The sequence below is a fragment of the Staurois parvus genome, unplaced genomic scaffold (assembly GCF_062004578.1).
Source record: "Staurois parvus isolate SC_StPar_1 unplaced genomic scaffold, SC_StPar_1.0 ptg000430l, whole genome shotgun sequence".
Lineage (NCBI taxonomy): Eukaryota > Metazoa > Chordata > Amphibia > Anura > Ranidae > Staurois > Staurois parvus.
This window is the reverse complement of record NW_028318226.1, coordinates 2,688,016-2,709,114: the sequence shown is the minus strand read 5'-3', so window position 1 is coordinate 2,709,114 and position 21,099 is coordinate 2,688,016. Positions and strand designations below refer to the sequence as shown.

The 21,099-nt window shown below is 39.2% G+C and overlaps 1 protein-coding gene across 2 annotated transcripts in view; it reads left to right on the top strand.

The window, feature by feature from the left end:
* Nucleotides 1-21,099, top strand: part of CNOT12 (CCR4-NOT transcription complex subunit 12) — a 113,660-nt gene that overhangs the window by 28,166 nt on the left and 64,395 nt on the right. For both annotated transcript variants that reach the window (XM_089687582.1, XM_089687581.1), the window contains 2 exons: nt 13,039-13,110; nt 18,307-18,748. In XM_089687582.1, the coding sequence (XP_089543708.1) occupies nt 13,059-13,110; nt 18,307-18,748 (494 nt within the window). In that variant the 5' untranslated portion in view covers nt 13,039-13,058. The remainder of the gene's footprint in view (nt 1-13,038; nt 13,111-18,306; nt 18,749-21,099) is intronic.

The window sequence follows — 21,099 nt, the reverse complement described above, 5'->3', positions numbered from 1 at the left end:
CCTGGTTAGACACAACAATAGAGATAGAAGTTGTTCAATCGGTAAATCTTCAGTTTACGGGCAGGTACAGTAGGTGTACGGATGACGGGAAAGAGGTTTATTGTATTATAGTATGTTGGGTGATACTTGATAAAACCATTCCGTAAATCGAAAAGAGGACAAGAAAGCCGGTCTTTCCGAGTCCAGCAAGGTGAACTCCATGAGGACCTACCAAAATGGTGGAGTGAGAAAGGATTTTGCTGTTCAGTTTCAAACGTATCCCAGTCCATGAGTATTATTGACTTGCTTTCTTTTTTACATCAGAAATAATTGGCACCTTAGAGGAAGCTTCAGTATCAGTTTTAAAAAACTATTTTCCCCTCTGTACTTGGGGCCTACTGGAGGATCCTCTGGCACTCCAGTGGGCCAGTCTGAGCCTGCATACATCTGTATGTAACTCTACGTATAATTCCTTAGGGCCATCACACTCTTTACTGACAAGATCTTATTTCACACTCTCTTTTAGATCACTGCTCACAAAGAGCACTACCATTGTTTCTGTTTACCCTGCCTCTCAACAGAGCCAGTAATATTTCCAGCCCAATGTGAAGAATAAAGCCACATTTTTTCTTTAAGGCAGTATTAAACTCAAAATCAAAAATGTAATATATTGCAGCTTACCAGTCATTAGATGTGGTGGCTGCATCTATTTTCTTTTCTTTGGCTTTTCTCCTCTGTTTTCACCTGGTGATCTGGTCAGTAACACACCTCCTGTTTTAGAGTGCCTCCTCTCTGGATGAATGAGCACAGGGGGTACAGCAGCATTATCAGTCTGGGGGTAGGGTAGTGTTAAATGTATTATCAGATTTAAATACACCATCAAATGAAGCCAAACTCCAGTTTACAGTGTAGAATCAGTTACAGAAAATAGTTTTTTCCCTTTTGGGATAAAGGTTTTACATGAGTAAATAAAAGCTGCCCATTTAACCACCCCTGCCAAAGTTAAATGGTTGTCTCATTCATGCAAACTGATACATTCTGCTGGAGACCTTGAGTGTTTGAAAAACAACAGATTTACTGGTTGAATCACCAGATGAAAATAGAGCAAAGAGCCTAAAAATGAAAATGAATGCAGTCATCACACCTAGGAATTGGTAAGCTGCAATATAATAAATGTTTGATTTTGGGTTTAATACTGTTTTACCAAATAGTGTTTTTTATACATATATTTCAAGCACTCCCATTTTGCTTATCAGACTTCTTACATTTGTGAACAGACATTTTAATCCAACTTACATGAATAATTAAAGTAGAATAACTGTATTGTTGCTGTATTTTCTCCCGTTATATTGTAAAGCGCTGAGCAAACTGTTGGTGCTATATAAATCCTGTATAATAATAATAATAATATATAAAAATATATAATAATAATAATAACCAATAGGGTCCAGATAAAACACTTCCAGCTAGAGAACAGTAATAGTAAATTAGAACTACGTGCAGAATTGAGTGATAATGAGTTGTGGGGAAATTCGTCATCAGACACTGAAAACGATTTTGCGACTTTGCTCAGTGATGTGCGAACTTGGCGCTCTATTTAAAATTTCAGTGTTTTTGGTTTGATTATATTATTGAATTAAATTGTATTAGTATTATATTATTATTTTTTATGATTATTTATTAAATTATAATTTATGATTTCGTGTTTCAAATTTTAGCATACCTGGAATGTTTACTAGACTCTTGTTCAGACAGATTTCAGTGAGTTATTACTAAAAATTACAGGCCTACAATAAAAAAACAACATATTTCCATGCAAAAAAATGTACCGCTTTGAGCACAGAAATATGGACATAATCAGACCTACATGGAGGCTACATGCTTTTAAAGCTTTATACAGTCTTTCTGTTATCGAAAAAACCTCTAAATTATGAACATTGCTGCATTTTTTTCTGTTACAGTAGCTTGTGGCATCATTATAATGATGAGTCAAAAAAAAAAAAGACTTGAAAGAATGAGGTCCTGGCACTGAAGCTTTCACATTTAAAAATGTCCGTAGTTTCAGCTTCCTTATTTCTGTCCTCACAGGTTCAGTTTAAAGAGCAAAATCAGCCAATCAATAAATTCCTAATATGCTATGCAGGTAGCATTGCCACACTGTTAAAGTCAGAAAGTCTGTTTAGTTTACCTTTAACCTGGGTTTCACAGTCAGTCTTAGCAAACACTACCTTTAACCACTTCAAATCCGGACACTTTCACCCCCTTCCTGACCAGGCCAATTTTCAGCTTTCAGTAGTATCACACTTTGAATGACAATTGCGCAGTCATACAACACTGTACCCATATGAATTTTTTAGCATTTTTTTAGACAGCTAGAACTTTATTTTGGTGGCATTTATTCACCACTGGGATTTTTTTTTTGCTATATAAATGAAAAAGTCCACAAATCTTTTAAAAAAAGTGTTTTTCTTACAAAATTTTGCAAATAAATAATCTTTCTTCATAAATCTTGGCCAAAATGTATTCATCTATCTTTTTAGTAAAAAAGAAAAACCCAAATAAGTTTATAACCAAAAATTATAATTTTAAAACATTTTTTTTTACATTTTTTTTTTTTATATTATTTGTTTTTTGGGGTTTTTTTTACATACTGTCATTCTAGCAGTACAGTGTCACCTTAGTGACACTGTACTACTTGTGGGGGGTGATGAAGATTTTTTTTTCTTTTTTTACACTGATTGCTTTTACACCCATAAAGGCTGTAAATACAATCATTTCTCCTTCTTTCTGGCTGCATTCCTGAAGCCATTGAGAAATACTGTGCGAGCTGTGATTGGTCACAGGTTGTCACATGGTACAAGGCTGTTGTGAATAGCCTTGTACCATGTGACCTCTGTGATCATTCACAGATTTCACAAGTAGTAAGCAATGATGCCAGGAAGTGACATCTTGTTTACTAGTGTTCATGCGATCACTGATTGGCCAATCAGTGATCACATGAATCAGGACCGCACACAGAGGTCCCATACAGCAACTGGTGTTCCGTTGTGTCCTCTGAAAAAAAAATAGCAAAAAATTTGAATTATAAGTGCAGATCTGCTCTGTGACATTTGCTCTGTGACAATGTGAGGAAAGTGCTGACGATAACCGGCAACTGTATTTACTTTGTGATGAGCTGTATCATTGGACACAGCTGATCATGTAGTAAAAGACTGCTGTGGATGGCCTTTTACCTAGTCATGTGATCAGCTGTCTCTGTTGGACATTGTGATCACTGACAGCACCACTGGGGACGCGCAGGGGACGTGTTCTGGGAGGACGTCCTATGACGCCCTCTGAGAACTGGACAACTGCGCTGTAACCATCTTTTGGCTATAGTGCGGTTGTAACAGAAAAACACAAACATATTATGTTGCAGCTGACCAGTCCTAGAATGATTTAATGCATTCATTTTCTTGTTTTAGGATTTTTTTTTCATTTTTTTTTAACTGATTGAACCATTAACAAACTTCCTGTCTTGGAAGTGGGCTCCACCTTAAATGGAGGAGCAGTGGAGACACCTTTGGACAACAGCATTGTTAAGCTGGGAAGAGGCTAACATATTTAGATGGACTTGAGTAACAAATGAAAGCATAAAATCTAAAAAATGCAGCGCTGAAATTATATTGACCATCAAGTGGAAGCAGAATGTTCAAAATAAATTATTCTTTCATATAACAAATTAGAAGTCCTGTTAATGAAAAAGCGTTCCAAAATTGCAGAGGTCAAGGTGATGTAATATACTCCTGGTTACTCCATAGGGTGATAGTACAATAATGCACTTACCAGAAGTACATACAAACTGGGCGTTGTATGTAAATAATCCATGGAGACTTGAAAGCATAACTCCACCTAAGTCCCCATGCACACTGGACGTTTTGATAACGCTGGTAACGTTACCTGTGTAAACTTGCGTTAAAAACATGAGATTTTCAGCTTTTATTAGCATTTAGCAGTATTTTCCCTTATCTAGTGGCATTTTTCTTTGCGTTTCTTAGCATTTTTATTTACCAAAAGAAAAACTTTTTTCTTGGTCAAAAAAATCCAAAAACGCCGGTCTGCAGCATTTTACCGTGTTTTGCTGCGTTTTTCAGCATTAGAGCGTTTTTACAGCTAAAAAAACTCCTCTAGAAACCCACTAGTTCTGGGGGTTTTTTCCAGCCAAAAAACTTCAATTACAGTCTATGTGTGCACGGACACATAGGATAAAATGCTGGGGGGTTTACTGGCTATAGAAAAATCCTCAAAAGCCAAAAACAGCCGCTGTAAAAACGTCCAGTGTGCATGAGGACATTAAACAGTTTTTTTTTCTTTTGGGATAAAGCTATTACTTAACTACTTGCCAACCGCAGATAGCCGAATGACGGCTACACTGCAGCCGGCCAGTTCTGGGAGGGCGTCATATGACGTCCTCCCAGAACGCGCTCTCCTGCGCGCCCCCGGGGGCGCGCACCCGGCAATCTCCCTGATCACTGTGTTCTACGGATACGGAGTGTGATATGGTAAAAGGCCAATAACAGCGGCCTTTTACCACGTGATCAGCCGTGTCCAATGACACGCTGATCACTGGGAAATGCAATTGCCGGTTCTCGACTGCACTTTCCTCACGCTGTCAGAGCGTGATGAAAGTACTGCTGAGAACTGGCAGTTGTCAGAGTAGGGACCTACCTGTGCCCACCTGTGCCACCCACCAGTGCCCATCAGTGCAGCCCAGCAGTGCTGCCAGTCAGTGCCACCAGTCAGTGCCCAGCAGTTGCGCCAGTCAATGCTTAACAGTGCCGCCAGTCAGTGCCCAGCAGTGATGCCAGTCAGTGCCACCTATCAGTGCTGTCTATCAGTACCCATCTTCAGTGCCGCCTATCAGTGCCACCTATCCATGACACCTCATTAGTGCTGCCTATCAGTGCCGCCTATCCGTGCCACCTCATTAGTGCTGCCTATCAGTGCCCTTCAGTGCTGCCTATCAGTGCACATCAATTTCGCCTATTAGTGCCCATCAGTGCTGCCTCATCAACGCACATCAGTGAAGGAGAAAAATTACCTGTTTGAAAAATTTTATAATAGAAACAAAGAAACTTTTTTTTTTTTAAATTTTTGCACTTTTTTGTTTATAGCGCAAAAAGTAAAGCGCCCAGCGACGATTAAATACCACCAAAAGAAAGCTCTATTTGTGAGAAAAAAAATGATAAAAATTTCATATGGGTAAAATCTTGCATGACCGAGTAATTGTCAATCAGCGCTGATCGACAGTGCTAAAAGCTGAAAATTGGCCTGGTAAAGAAGGGGGTATAAGTGTCCGGTAGGCAAGTGGTTAAAGGCTAGGTTCCTCTTTCAAAAAAAAAAAAATAAATGCAGGTAAAAAAAAAATGTGCATTTACATTTCTTTTGTAGGAGCCTGCAAAGCATTGGACCCACTATCAGCAGATTGCAGGTGCAATGCAGGGCTACTACAGCCTGTCAATGTATCTGTCTGTACGTACCTTGTACGGGTAGGCAGTTACACAATGACAGGAAGACTCAGTGAACTACCTAGAGTACTTCACTAGCGCCCTGTTAGTTCATTGAGAACTACAAGCCATTAGCCAAAAAGGCTGTTGGTACTTGAAATGCCTTCATTCAAAGATCTCTGTGAATGAATGAAGTGGCCGTGTGTGCGGACCACAGTCTTTTCAAATTGTGACGGGGTGCAGGGAGAAGATCCTCAGCTTGCTGCCACAATAGGGAAAGGGGGGATTGGAGAGAGGTTACTGTAGTGGCAACATGTTAGGCTGGCCATAGGCAGTTCAAATCTCAGCCAGTTCAGCAGGAACCAGCCAAGATTCAGTGGCAGGCTGAAAGATCGATCAATCAACTTGGGTGCAACCAGCTTGCCGGGTTATACATATGATCATTGCTAGCGGCTGGTATAGCCACTAGCAATAGTCACTGTCTTCTCCTGGGGGAGAATACAATGGCTCAGTGGGAGGGATTCCCCTGTGAACATTTATAATTTTAAAATGTTTCTTTCCTGCAACCACGGAAATTCGATCAGTGTATGGCCTGCCTTATGGCCTGTTCCCAAAGGTGAACTTATCCTTTAAATGAATAAAAGCTAACCATTGTAAGCACCCCCATCAATGTTAAATATTTATCTCAACCCTCTAACTGCCACTTTTGCTGGACAGTTTGGTCTGTTAAAGGAAGTTGAAAAATACCAGACCTACTGGCTGGATCACCAGTTAAAAATTAATAGCAACAAAAAAATGCAGCTACCGCATATAAGGAATTTTGTTTTTAGGCTTAATACCACTTTAAAGTAAAAAATAAATGAAAAAAGAGGGCATCACAGTAAACTACCTACATTGTTTCAAGCTCATGTACTGCTTAGAAAATGGTTGGAGGCAAATATAGATAGATATAGCTGTATAAGACAAATGCCACAGTGAAAATAATTACAGCTCTGATGTGTAAGGTTAAAATCAAAATGTTCATGCTTGACAAGGAGTGTGCCCTTAAAAAATCCCACGATTCAGGAAGATGATGTCACATGCATCTTGGTTGGGCCAGTTTCTGAACACAGCCTAGGGTTTTGAAGTAAGCAATTTCAACCATGTATATATCAGTGGGTAGTATAACAAGAGAATATTACAATTACTACTTTGTAAAATGTTCCTTATGTAATGGAACCCAGCCAATATTTAATAAGTAACTGGTTTATCAAGTTCTCAGATAAAGGTGAATTGTTAGGTAGAGAGAATTGTTTTTAATTTATATTCAGACAATGTTAGAAGTGAACTATCACATTCAGACTGATGTTTTTCTGTCTAATGTAGGGAATGGAGGTCTACTTTTCAGGCCTGGCTTTCCAGGAAGAAGGGACCCGAGGGGAATTTTTTTTTCCCTTTTCAGCCAAATTTATACAATCAAAAAGGAGACAGATCCTCTTTACTGGCTGGAATTATGTTTTTTGAGCCTTGAGAGATTCTTTGAAGCTGTGAGAATCCACAGCTATGTGATTGGCAGGGAGAAGCTCTGCTGGAGGAATTCGGGGCTGAGCACGGGTAACATCAAAGTGTAAAAATTGGAAGTGCACAGAGTTTCTAACGAGTAAAAGTGCAAGTGAATGGGGCGGTCAACCTCAATTTTATTTAATTTTTTTGAATTTACAATTGCTCTGAGGGCTTCCTTAAATATATTGTAGTAGCAATTGCTTTTTCCTAGACATGTGCAGAATGAAAAAAATTGTTTAGTTTCATACTGATTCGTTACATTACTTATTTTGTTTTGTTGCATTAGTAATGAAATTTGTTTAGTTATGTTTCCTTTTCAAGTGGATTCGAAGTATTGAACTAAAAAATATCGGATTGATTCAAATTCATTGTGAAGAATAACTGGTTGTTAAGGAGTGGGCAGCCAGGTGGCCACCTTGCTGTAAACAACCATGACTTATCTGCTGCTGACATCACAATGTTAATAATGTCGACTTTAAAAAATAAAATATGGCATAGGGGTCTCCCCCCAAAGTCCGTAACAGACCCTTATATCTGGTATGGATTTTTAGGAGAACCCATGCCAAAACAGAATAAAAATGGTGTGGGGTCCCCTCCAAAATCCATACCAGACCCCTTTCAGAGCATGCAGCCCAGCAAAAAGGGGGGGGGGAGAGAGCGAGTTTCCCCTCCTGAACCATACCAGACCACATACCCTCATCATGAGGAGGGTGCTTTGGGGCAGGGGGGCTCTCCATCAAAGCACCTTGGGCCTCTTCCCCACAAACCTGGGCAGTGGTTGTGAGGGCCTGTGGGTGGGGGCCACCAGTGACCTCGTACCTTTGTTTATTTACCATCAGTAGGAACTGGAGCACCAGGGAGGCAAGCATCATGTACATACCTTTTTTAAACATTTTTTGGGTCGGCAGCTGGCGTTCATCATGATTGAAGCTGGAGCATTGTTTTTTTTTTCTTAACCACTCCCCGACCGCCCTATAGCAGATATACTGCTACAGTATGGCAGAGGTGTGCAAAATTACGTATATATATATATGTGATTTTGTATTTCCGGGTAGGGGGAGAGCACGCCCTACCCGTACCTCCATTTGCAGCCACGGTTGTCAGTCACCGGGTCCTGGGTGGTGATTCCCCGCTGGTGCCCAGTGATTAACCAGCATCTCCGACGGGGAGGAGGGCTGCTTTGTTTACTAATAGTCCTCCTCTCTGTCAGCTCGGGCAAACTGGTCTGGATGGCTGTGCACAGCACAGCCATCCAGAGCAGTGTGCTTACAGTGAAGCACTAACACACCGCCCCCTAGTATACTCCCAGCATACAGTTAACCCTTCATGTTAACCCCTTCCTGCCCAGTGCCATTAGTACAGTGTCAGGGCTTTTTTTTTTGTTTTGTTGTTTGTTTTGTTTGTTTTTTAGCACTGATCACTGTATTGGTGTCACTGGGGATGTCAATGACACCAAGTCAGGGTCCCCCAGTGTCAGAATGCCCACCGCAGTCACGCTATAAGTCGCTGATCTCCGCCATTACTAGTAGAAAAAAAAATTACAGTATCTATACCGTCATTTGCAAACGCTATAACTTTCACGTAAACGAATTAATTTACATGTAGTGGGATTTTTTTTAGCAAAGACATGTCGCAGAAAACATTTTGGTGTAAATTTATGACGAAATGTGACTTATAAAATTTTTTACTGGAGATATTTAATAGCAAAATGTCAAAATTATTGTTTTATTTGCCCAAAATAGTTGGTCATTTTTTTATAGCGCATAAAATAAAAAACACACAGGCTATCAAATAGCACCGAAATAAAGCTCAATTTGTGGGGAAAAAAGGACGTAAATTTCATTTTGGGTGCAGTTAAAAGGGGCTTCCAGATTCTGCAGACCCCCACAACTACCGCCCAGGGTTGTGGGAAGAGGCCCTTGCCCCCATCATGGGGAAGAAAGATGCTTTAGGGCGGAGGCCCGCTGCTCCAAAGCACCCCCCACGTTGAGGTCATGTGGCCTGGTATGGTTCAGAAGGGAGGGGGGCACACTCGCTTCCTGGATTTCCAGGCTGCATGCTTGCATAAGGGGGTCTGGCATGGATTTTGAAGGGGACCCCATGCTATTTTTAAAACAAATATGGTGTGGGGTTCCCCTTAAACCTAAGACCAAAAGGCCTGGAACAGATTGGAGGGGGGGGGTCACAATATTTTTTAAAACCTTTTTAAAGCCGGCACTTTATTGTTTATTTACATTCTGCTGTCAGTGGGGGATCCCGCTGGCATCAGAGGAGTCATGGTTGTTAAAGATGTGGCAGCTGGCCATCACAACCAGCTTTATCGAATCAATTTGAATAATTTGTTTCATTTGGATACTCCAAACATCCGAATGAAACAAATTAATTTTGTTGTTTCATTATTATTTATTTTAGATTAGTTGAAATTCAATACTGTTGTAATGAGGAAATTTGAATGCATCCAAATCCCTAAATAATGAAAATTTCATCCAAATTTGGAACAAAACAACCTGCACATATCTACTTTTTCCCAATCACTTACTGAAGGTCTAGGAGATCTTCAAAAATACAGGCTTGTACAGAGTATCATTAAAGTATAACTCAGAGTCATACTCTCTAATTGTCATTTTTACTATTTTTATTGAAACAGAAAGTAAAAGAAAATTTTAAATTTGGGGTTGTCCCCAGAACAGAAATCTTCCAATGAGTGTACTAGTTCTGATGACCCTGGGGAGAACCAGGAATTCTCTCACTTTGGATGGGTATTCTCTCATTTTCTTTTTCTGGCTGTGGGATAGGAAGTTAGGAAAAATTTCCCCAAAGGGGCCAAAAAAAAAAAAAAAATCTGACATGGGGTTATATCCCTCCCTACCTTACTCCTAACCAAAATGAAAATGTTTCACAATTAGTTCTATTTTAACAGCTAAAAAAATGACCAAAACTCTCACCTAAAGCCATAGTCACATGACATCCTTTAAATCCCCACAAAGTAGTCATAAATAAAATTCTTAATTTTGTTTTCTTTCGTCTTTATTCTATCCTAAATAAAAAAAAAAAACTTTCTACATGTGAACTTTAAATTATGCTATATTCACGGCTGTGAGATTGTCTTGAAAGCATTACCAGTTCATTGACATAATAAATTCCTGAAGTTAAATATAAAAAATATAAAGAAGAACAACACAATTAAAAAAAATAAAATAAAATAACACAGTACTGTATGCACATACTGTACTGTACATGCGGATTGGATGCAGTTTGAACCGCATACAATCCACATGACATGTGAAATAACATTGCTTCCTATGGTGCCTGTTCACATATGTCCAGTGCACTGGCAGTGCGGAGTCAGCGTGGATTCAGAAAGAGCCCTATATGATTTCCGAGCAGTGCGGTCAGGTTCAGGTGCAGATTAAAGACTATTGAATTCTATGGGAACCGTTTCTAAACCGCATATGTGTGAACAGGATAAAATCCTGATCTACAGTAAACCTGTCCTGAACCTGATGTAAACCTGACCTGAACCGCTGAACAACTACTGTATCAGTTAGCTGTGACACCTGAACTTCAATCCGCACCACACATGTGTGAATCAGCGCTGAAACATTCCATGTTAATATTTCGTTTTGCCTTTAGAGACATTTCTCATCTCATCATTTTCCAGACAGGAAGTGAGGGGAATAGGAATTTTTGCACACAAAAAATAGCATATGGAGCTCTCTAATTTGCAAATAAAGGCCAACATGACAGACTGCACCATGACAATGTTAATAACTGGGGTGACTCCAAAGATAGGGAGAAAAAAAAAGACAAAAAGAGACAGAAGCCGCAGGACAGTTCCTTATGGTGTAGTAGTTTGACAGATAATTTAATGCAATATTAGATGAAAAAGTAAATTGCAATGGTGTACTCATATCTGTGAGGTTGCTGAGCTCCCTAATGGGGGATAGAACAATCTGAAGTGAAAGCCTGCAGGGAATATGTCTGTCCCTGCTCAGTGTAGGGCCGCTCTCGATGCTCGGTGGAGTGATCCTACTCTCTGCAGTCTCAGGATTCCGGTGTGTTCACAGTAAGAGGCCTATGAGCCCCAAAAGATGATGCTATTAGATAATGACATGGAGCACAGCTTCCTCTAATTATTGCCATGTAGACCCAAGGCTACATTTTGATTGCAGATAGCCAGTAAAAATTCATTTTTATTTCAAAACTGTGTATTAAAACTAAAATGGCTAGGTCAGAACATATTGGCCCCATAAAGGATGATCAGGGGAAGTTGGTCAGAAGTGACAGGGAGAAGGCAACTGTATTAAATACATTCATTTTCTCAGTATTACAAAGGAGGGATATAATAAACAGAGTAATGTTAATAACTTTATAGTGAAAAGACTAGAAAAACCTAATGTCACCAGGACTGGATGGCTTACAGCCAAGAGTTCTCAAAGAACATTTTATAGCCTGGCCATTATTCCTAATTTTTAATGACCGCTTATTGACTGGAATGGTACCTACTGATTGGTCAAAAGCAAATGCGGTACCAATATTCAAAAAAGGGCTGAGATACAGTATACCTGAGAAACTACAGATCAATCAGCCTAACATCAATAGTAAGTAAACTACTAGAAGGAATGATAAGGGACCATATCCAAGAATTTGCTGATGAGACTAGTATCATTAGTAGTGACCAACATGGATTTATGAAAGGCTATTTTGCCAGACCGATCATTACATACTCTATGAAGGGGAGAGCTGTAATATGGATAGAGTATGGCCTGTGGACATAGTGTATCTGAATTTTGTTAAGGCATTTGGTACAATACACCATAAACTAATAATTTACACATTACGGTCTTTTGGAATTGATGAAATCATATGTACCTGGATAGAAACTGGTTGCAGAAGCACATCCAGAGGGTAGTGATTAATGGATACTTTCTGAATGGTTAGAGTTGTGAGTGAGGTACCCCATGGCTTTGCTTGGAGAGGAGGGTCTTCTTGTTTGATGCCATTCTAGCATGACTTATCAAGGCTTCTTCTTATTTTTACTCTTTCAGTTGTACTCTTTTTTAAAGATGAATTCCAGGTTGGACCAATGTGACTAAGCACAGTATATAGCATACCTGACTGATGACTCTGGGAGGTGGATGTTACTGAAAGAGACACTGCTACTCCAGTGATCTCCACTTACTTATGGGTCCTGTACTGCTCTGCTAGATTGTGAACACAGGAGGTCATCCACTTGGCACAGGCACCATTCAGAAAATTATTTGCATTTTCTGAATGAATCCAAAGAGTTATCTGAGTGGGCAAGATGGATGTCAGTGGAAAGCACTCTCTGAATGGCGCCTGTGCCAACTGACTGACCTCCTGTGCAGCAGGGCACCCACTGGAGCAGGTCCTGGAAGCAAGTGGAGATCATTGGAGTAGCGGTGTCTACTTCTGTGATTTCCAGGGGCATTGGCCAGGTATGACATATGCATAGTAAGATTGGTCCAAGCTGGACCAATGTAACTAAATATATTCAATTAATGCCACTAAAACTGATGTAGACTTCAAGCCAGCTTTGGTGGAATTGGCTTTAAAATGTTAGTCTGTCTCAAACAGATATTTCTGGTGTGTCTGAATTGCTCAATGACCCTGATTCATCAAGCAGCTGTGGTGTTTAAGTGCTAAATGGCACTTAAGAAATGCTAAGCTGACATACACTAATAACAACTGATAGGTTTGTGTTTCCTAAATGTACTTGATGTGTTACTGGAAATTTGATGAATCAGGTCAAAAATGTTCTTGACTCACTGGAAAAATAAAGCTGTCCTACTAGTTTCTATTGTTTTAAATAGCATATTTCAGTACAGTTGGGTACACACTTTTGTGGTAAGTCAGTGCAAGCATGTTAACATATGCAATATCACACAATATTTTGAATGGGCTGCCAACACATCCAATTTTTCCCAAGAGCAATTTAAAACAATGCTTCTATTCTGCTCTTTCTGATTGTACTAATAATGAAAAAAAACAATTTTTCTCTTGCTGCCAGGGTCCCTACTCAGCATCATCATGTCGGCCAGCCGTGCACAGCAGACTGTGGAGAACAGAGACGCAGTGAAAGGTATGGTGATCATGTGAGACTGTAGGAAGTTAACAAATGAGAACAGAAAGAGGACATGTAAGAGGGACACCACCCAAACGTTACTGGGAAACATATGTGTAATAAAGCTGCAACAGACAGCTGGATTTGGCTCACATAAATTATTTGTATTGATCCAAACATGAAATCATTGGTGGTTCTTGAATTTCCTGTGTATACAGAGGAAAAAAGGCTGTTGTTTATTATATTACTAGGCAATGCGGCCATTGGATTTTTTCAGCTTTGGGTCTGTCATTTTAGTAAAAAAATGGTTCTAATGTTTTCTGTGGGATATGGCATTTTAAACTATGCTAATAGCTGAAATACAGAATTTCAGAAATTGAGAATTCCTGGAAAAAAAAAATATAATTCCATTTAACAGTTTGCAGAATATACCAAATAGCGCAGCTTACAAAGTGCACTTTGGAGTATATACTGTATAGCTTAGCCCACAGACTCCACAGCATCATATTAGTAGCTTACTTTTGTAGCACACTGAACATGTCTATAAAGGTATTTTTTCTATTTCTTGAAGACCCCTGCAAAATAAAAATATAATTACTTAAACCAACTTTATAAATGTCCTGTCTGCATGGTTTGTTAGAATAAATGATAAAAGCAAAAGTGTATTTTTAGCAGGAAACTCTTTCAGAAAAATATATTGTAGTCTATAGGAAGGAGGTTTTGTTGGTTCTAAGGATTTAAATTTAAAGTAGAATTGTAGGCAAAACTTTTTTTTTTTTTAAATTTTGGGTAGAGTAATAGAGGGTTATATTACTTGTCATTTTTTTTGCCATCTGTGTCCCATTGGGAAGATTTACCTTCACTTCCTGTTCCATAGTCAAAGCAAGACGTGAGACCATATCTGCAAATAAAGGGAATTCCTTAGGGACCCCAGGTAACCAGAACTAGTGTCCCAATTGGGAATTTTCCCCTCTATTACTTTTCTGGAGACAACACAAAATTGGGGGTTACTTTTACTTTCACATTTGATAATAATGGTAAACAGGACAAATAGAGAGGGCATGTCAAGTACCTTGGTTGGAGGCCGAACTGATGAGAGGGCTTCCCTTGCAGCTCTGGTCTGGGCACCCCTTAATGTGGTAACAGAGGTACAAGACTCAAAGAAGCACGGGTGGCATAGTCAAGATGAGCCAGGGTCATACACGAAATGGCAGAAGAGTGGTCAAGTAGAAGGTCAGGGCCAATAACAAAGAAGCAAGCAGAGTGAGGTCCAGTAGCAGGCTGAGGTCAGAACCAGGGAAGCAGGCAGAGAGTAATCAGAGGCAAGCTGAGGTCAGTATCCAAATCCACAGAGCAATGTCGGGAACTAGCTGGGTAAGCAATGGGAGTTCAGTCAGCATAGGCAGGAACACAGGTCATGGGGAAGCTGAATAACATCCAGTGATTAGCACACACCAGGGTCTCCTTTAAATAGGCAGACTGACGCCAATGCCTGTGGACATGCGTGCCAATACAGAGTTGTGCCTACGTGTCAGTGCATGCTGGATATTAGCCTGAGCTTGTTTGTGTGCTGATAAATGAGCCTGAGCATTAGGGGAACAGGATTGAGCATTAGCTGCATGTGATTAAGCATTAGCTGCATGGGAATGAGCATTAGCTGTGCTAGTAGTGATCCTCTGACAGGGTGAATCTCCCTAACAGGGGCACAGAATTGCAATAAAAACAGGCGTACTAATCCCTCTCCACTCTAAAACTAGAAAAAAAAAGTTTTGCCTTTAGTTATACTTTAACTCTGAACAAAAAACAATTTTGGGCCATTTTGTAGTAATCTTGAAGAGGTCTATGTTCTTTTCCAAAATCTTGTGCAGCATCCAATTTTCTGCCCATCCAATTTTCGCCCTGTTGCTGTGCTGCTGCTCAATTCTTTCTACTTGACCAACAGTGACACAAATTGCATGGAGTAGAATAGCCTTCTAGCATGCAGCCATGGAACAATGTTGTCACCAAGCTGTGATGATGTCATCCAGGACCATTGTCTGCATGGAACCAAAAGTCATTCTCTAGACATACGTAGTCTTTCTTTAATGGGGTTTATAGGTGACTAATCAAGGCTAGAGGAGATAAAAAAGCATAAACTAAAATAATACATCCTGCCTCTCATCTTGCATTTTCCATAATAATATAAAAAACAGCAGGGACAGTGGGATAATGTCTATAGGAGGCAAATGTTTTAATTATCTCACCATGCAAATATTCACATTATTGTTGATTAAAAGGCATGGGAAGCTGAGCACTGTCATGGGGGGTCATGTACCAATGCAAAAAAATATATAAATAAGTAAACAAAATACCATTTAACAGGGAGAGGGTCTATTTCATGCCTTTTTAAGGGTAACATTGAAAACGCACAGCCTTTCAAGATGCTGTTACTGGACAGTACAATGTAGTCCTTTGAAATAAAAAAAAGGGAGAAAATGTTGTGGGGCTCCCCTTATTGTTCAGCTAAACCCTAGGCATGCAGCCTTGGTGTCCAAGAATGGGATGTGCCTCTTAACAGTGTGAGGCGTACCTTGCAAGGGAGGTGGAAAAGTCCTGGTGATATCAGTGACCATTTTAGAACAAATATAGTCAGTGATGTCACCCAGGATCCCTGACCCTGTGTTTACATTACTGTAGCACTTGGGGATCTCTCATTTAGTGATGGGTATGCAGCAGGAAGCATTGTCAGGCTACAGGCTTTTGAAACTTACAATAGATTTTCATCACTGGATGACATGATTGATGGTGGATTTACATAGGGGGCATTATTTACAATTTAAAAATGTTTTCTCATTTAGTGATGGGTGTGCAGCAGGTCGGTGTGGTGGCTGGCAGCATTGTCAGGCTACAGGCTTTTCAAATTTACAATCGATTTTTATCGCTGGATGACGTTATTGATGATGGATTTACATAATTATTTTGTGTATTGTAATTAAATTACTTTTACAAACCAGGTGTTTATTTTTTTGGGGAAAACGTAATAGGGGGTATATTCCCCTGGGAAGGGGTGGATATCTGGGGGCAATCTTATTATAAAGGGGATTTCCAGATTCCTATAAGTTGCCCCTATAAACCCCCACATCTTTTTTTGGGAAAGGGAAGTTAGAAAGAGATCCTTAGCTCCCAAAATTGAAATAGAGGGCTGCAAGAGGGATGAGGCATTGCTTGAAAGGAATGTGATCCAATATGGCACAGAAAGGAGGGATGCATGTTCACTGCCCTCCCTTTCCTGGTCACTCAGTTTGAATATCTGGATAAGGATCTGGTTAAAATATTATGGGGAACCACATGCCATTTTTTTCCATTTTTTTCTTTTATTCGAATGATTAAGTCATACTGTTCTGTAACAGCATTAAGGTATCCCTAAGCATGTTATTAAAAGGAATTGTTTATTTTCAATGTTTCCCTTTAAGCCACATGAAAAGATTATATCCATTACTGCGTTGTTTTTTTTACATTTCTTTTTAAATTAATGTGTGTTGCCACTTTATATTGTAAACATTATCTGACTCTGGCATTCAGCTTTATATTTATTATTTCTGTATTTTATATCGTGACACTACTAAAACAAGGAGACCTAGCTAACAGGGGACTTCACCCGGCTACATACCCACAATATGAAGACTTGATCACGAGTGTATCTATTGGCTAAAACTGCATGACACTCATCAGGTTAACCACAGAATAGCAAGGCTATCCCTCTAAGATGCTGACAGGACAACAAATAGGATGCAGATATGGAGCTGAAAATGGATGAAGTAGTTAATCCAACATACCCAAAAATTAAACTCCATTAAAGGGACACATTTGGCACTGTTCCAGAAAAGGTGTACCTCGACTGATGGATTTTAGTGTACTTACCCTACATTATCTATTAAAAAAAAAAAGGTGTTTAATTGTATTATAAAAATTCACTCAACCTTTCTTCTCTGCCATTTCCACTTTAAGTCAAACCACCTCCACATATTTGTGGAACCAGCAAGGAAGGGCAGATTGCTGACTTATGAAAACTTTCATTGCATTTAAAACTACTCTACCCAAAGCTAATATAAACCTTTGGCTAGAGTTTGGTTTTAAGGTTTTACAGCTGCGTGGCCTACTAGGGAAAGTTAAGTATTTATCTGTGCTAGCAACTTCATTCTGTCGTTCTTCTCTGCCATTTCCAGTTCATGTGACCACTGAATATTTGCAGAGCAAACCTTTGACCTTAGATTAATTTTAAGACTTTGTGTGTCCCAAATAAGGAAATTTGCATTCACTTTCTATCCCTTTGACCACTGCCTTTAGAACAGGTTAGTAAAGGAAATTTTACCAGCAAGATTGTAGATGGCAATCAATGTCTGCAGTTTCTAACCTGACCTGTCCTAACTCTATCCAAGAATAGGAATAAAAAAAAGTTTTAGTTGTGTCATGTGGTCTGAGAGGCATAGTTCTTTATTAACAAGTTTCCGCATTCGTAAAACACGTGCAGCATTCTGAGTATAACATAACAAGGATTGGAACTATCTTGTACAAGGTATAGAAAAGTATTATAGACGTAACAACTGTGAATAGTGGCATATACAGGCCAGAGGCACGAATACCACAGTTTTGACTAGAGGTTATACTTTAACAGAAGGCCAGACTCAAATTAGTTTGGGTTAACATTTTCAGTGTTTAAAAACAGACAAAAATACAATGTTCAAGTTCCTATGACATGATCTTTGACAGAATACTTAGCTTCATCCATGATCCTGCAGTTTTCCTCTACTTTGGATCCAGCTGTGACATCTGATCCCCAACCCACTCTTTTTGCTAGTCTTCAATCGGTTGTGTCAAATCAGATTTCAGTCTGCACGCATTTAGGATAGGATGTTTGCCTATAGATAAAATATAGCTCTCGCTAGCAAGATTCTCACAGTATTTCTTTTCAGTTGTATTTTTACTAGGTGTGTTGGTGTGCACAAAACAAATAGCTTATTTTACTGGATAAAAGCTATTTTAAACATTTCAAGTTCCTACAAGCTCTTTAAACATTTACTTGTGCTACTGTTGGTATTATAACATAAACATACAGTATATATATATATATTGTTTTTAGATACCTTTTAGAGGATGAAGACACACACATGGTATTATTTTTTTTTACATCAACAAGATTTTATTATTTATAAAATGTATTTGTTTTCTCTTCAGATGATAAACCTATGAGACCTCCCATTAAACCAAAGCCAATTGTGCCACCGAAGCCAAAGCAAGCTTTTATTTTCACAAACTCTGATATTAAAAGTCCCTCGCTCTCTCCAAACTCTGGAGGACCATGTTCCCCGTCATTCGACATCCCTTCAGCCTTTAAGATTAGTCAGCTCACTGGACCGCAACCATACGGAGCAAGGCGGACGTCCTTGAGAAGATGGTCATCCTCTGTAGGAGAAGAAGTGCCTCCAGAAAGCAACACATTACTGTCACCAGTAGAAAATGTTGTGCCAGAATTGTCCACCAAGGTCACAACCCAACCCTTAGCAGCTCCTGTTAAACCTTTGCAAACTGGCTCAGTTTGGAAAGGGAAAAGTCCTTTCATGTTAACAACACGAGGTTGGGGGGAGCAGAAATCTCAAGTAAAAGATACTCATGTGAGGTGAGAAACTTGTTTGTCTTTTTTTTTCAGTTTGGCTACTTAATAATGTTATGCTGAACAATACTGTTGTTTTAAAAATGGATGGATTCTTATCTCCTATTACTTACAGAGTACACTTTGGCTTCTAGTGGGTGATCTTTCTTACAATGACCAACTGACAAAATAGAGTTGCCTAAACAAGAGCTTCTCTAATCTGCCCCTTAGCCTTACCACAGGTGTATATTTGGAGGTTAGTCTCACTAGAAAGTGAGTGAGGTACTAATAATTAGACATGTGCGGTTTGTTTCGTTCCAAATTGAAATTCGGCAAAATTTGCATTATTCAGAGATTCTGATGTATCTAAATTTTTTAATTACAATAGTATTGAACTTCAATGAATCTGAAATACAGAAACAAAATTTTGTCCAAAATAACAAATTATCCAAATTCATATCCAATTTGAAACAATTAAAAAAATTAAATCAAACGCAAAAACAAATTTGAAATATAAACATATTGCTGACTATTGCTGATTTCCTTCAAAGACTATGGGAGTTATTTACTAAAGCTGGAGATGGCAAAATTAGGTGTACTTCTGCATAGAAACCAATCAGCTTCCAGGTTTTATAGCCAAAGCTTAACTTACAAGCTGAGGTTATAAGCTGATTTACCATGCACAGGTGCACCAGATTCTGAGTGAAAATGTTTTAGTAAATCTACCCCTGTGTGTATTAGTGTTAGAATATAGCCATCTTCCGCAATTTGAATTTCAAAAAGAATAGAATAAAATAGAATAGAAAATAAAAGAATAAAACAAAAAATAAAAGAATGGCATAAAATAGAAAAGAATACAATAAAATAGAAAATAAAAGAACAGAATAGAAAAAAAATTTACTCAATTAGAACAGAATAGAATAGAAAGAATGCAATCTGTAATCATTATATATGAAGGCAGATCAACAAATTTCATTAAAAATAGATTACAAGACCATTAAGTAGTGGAATTGTATGGATTATTTTTGGAGAACAAGAATATTGTTTAGCGTCCCTTTAACTGCTTTTAGCAACTTTTAATTTAGAACTAAAGGTGGACATGAGGAGGAATACTCAAGAATCCGTCATCTAGGCTTCTATAGCTTCCCCTCTCCACATTACTTGAGTCTTTTGTTCTTGTCTTGTGCTGATCAGTTTATGCTCTCTGACTGCAGTTTCAGATCACTTGCTTTGTGTACAAAGCCTTCACGACAGCCCAGGCTCCAGCATACGGAGAAGAAAAAGGGGGAGATAGGCGCTAAAGAAACAGATATTGCCAAGAACTATACAAATATACAACCATAAATTATGAAACAAAAGAATCCATAATAAGTCCATGACTTGAACTATATGTAGGCACCAGTGGCAGCACCCTCCAAAGTGAAGCTCTGATAGCTGTATAAAAAGAGAACACAGAGGGGCGCCAGACTAAGTGCAGTATGAGACAATTCAGTTTATTAAAATAAAGCAAATTGTCCATTCTCCCTGCTAAGCCAATCAGGTCTGACAAAGAATCGGAAGCTTTGAAATGTGTTAAAGACCCTGGTGTCTCCCTTGTGTCATCACTTCCGGTGCAATGCCATCTTGCTTTCCATGTTGGTTCCAGCGACGTTCGGCTGCTTGCCGCTGCTCTCGTTTGGGCTCAGATGAAGCAAACCTCGGAACATCAGCCAGATTACCCTGGGGACCTTCCAAAATGGTTTTACATGCCCAGTCTATCTGCTCTATAGTGAGTTTGCAATTTGCTTTATTTTAATAAATGGAATTGTCTCATACTGCACATAGTCTGGCGCCCCTCTGGGTTCTCTTTTTATACAGGCTCCAGCATATACTACTGCTACATAGGAAAAAGATCTCTCCTCAAAGTGGAGAATGGATGACAAACTCACCAGGAGTTGGACAGCCAGTAGGACAGGCAGATCTCACTGCACTACACTCCTGCCACATTACTCTGGAGCCTATTCAACAGAGCCTGACAGAAAATGCATACAGACAACCCCTGGGCACACCGTTCTGGAAGAGGCCTTGAAAACATTAATACAGCACTTGAAGTCCAACTCCTGGCTCCACGTGTATTCCTCCCCTGAATGTCCCCAAGAATGTTTTTTTCTGCCATTATTATATATTTACCTTTTCCAAAATCTTTGGGTCACTCAGGACTCTGCAGAGTCTTTTTCTTCCTTGTCCCTTGTCTGGGCTAGGTAGTTCTTAGTAGTCTTTCCCTTGTTGCTGCTATTCTGAAAAGGGATTTGTGGTGGATCGCTTTTTCAGAGGGGAGTTGACAGATAGCTGGGAGGCAATATGTCACCTCCTTACAAACTGTTTTAACCCTAAAAAAG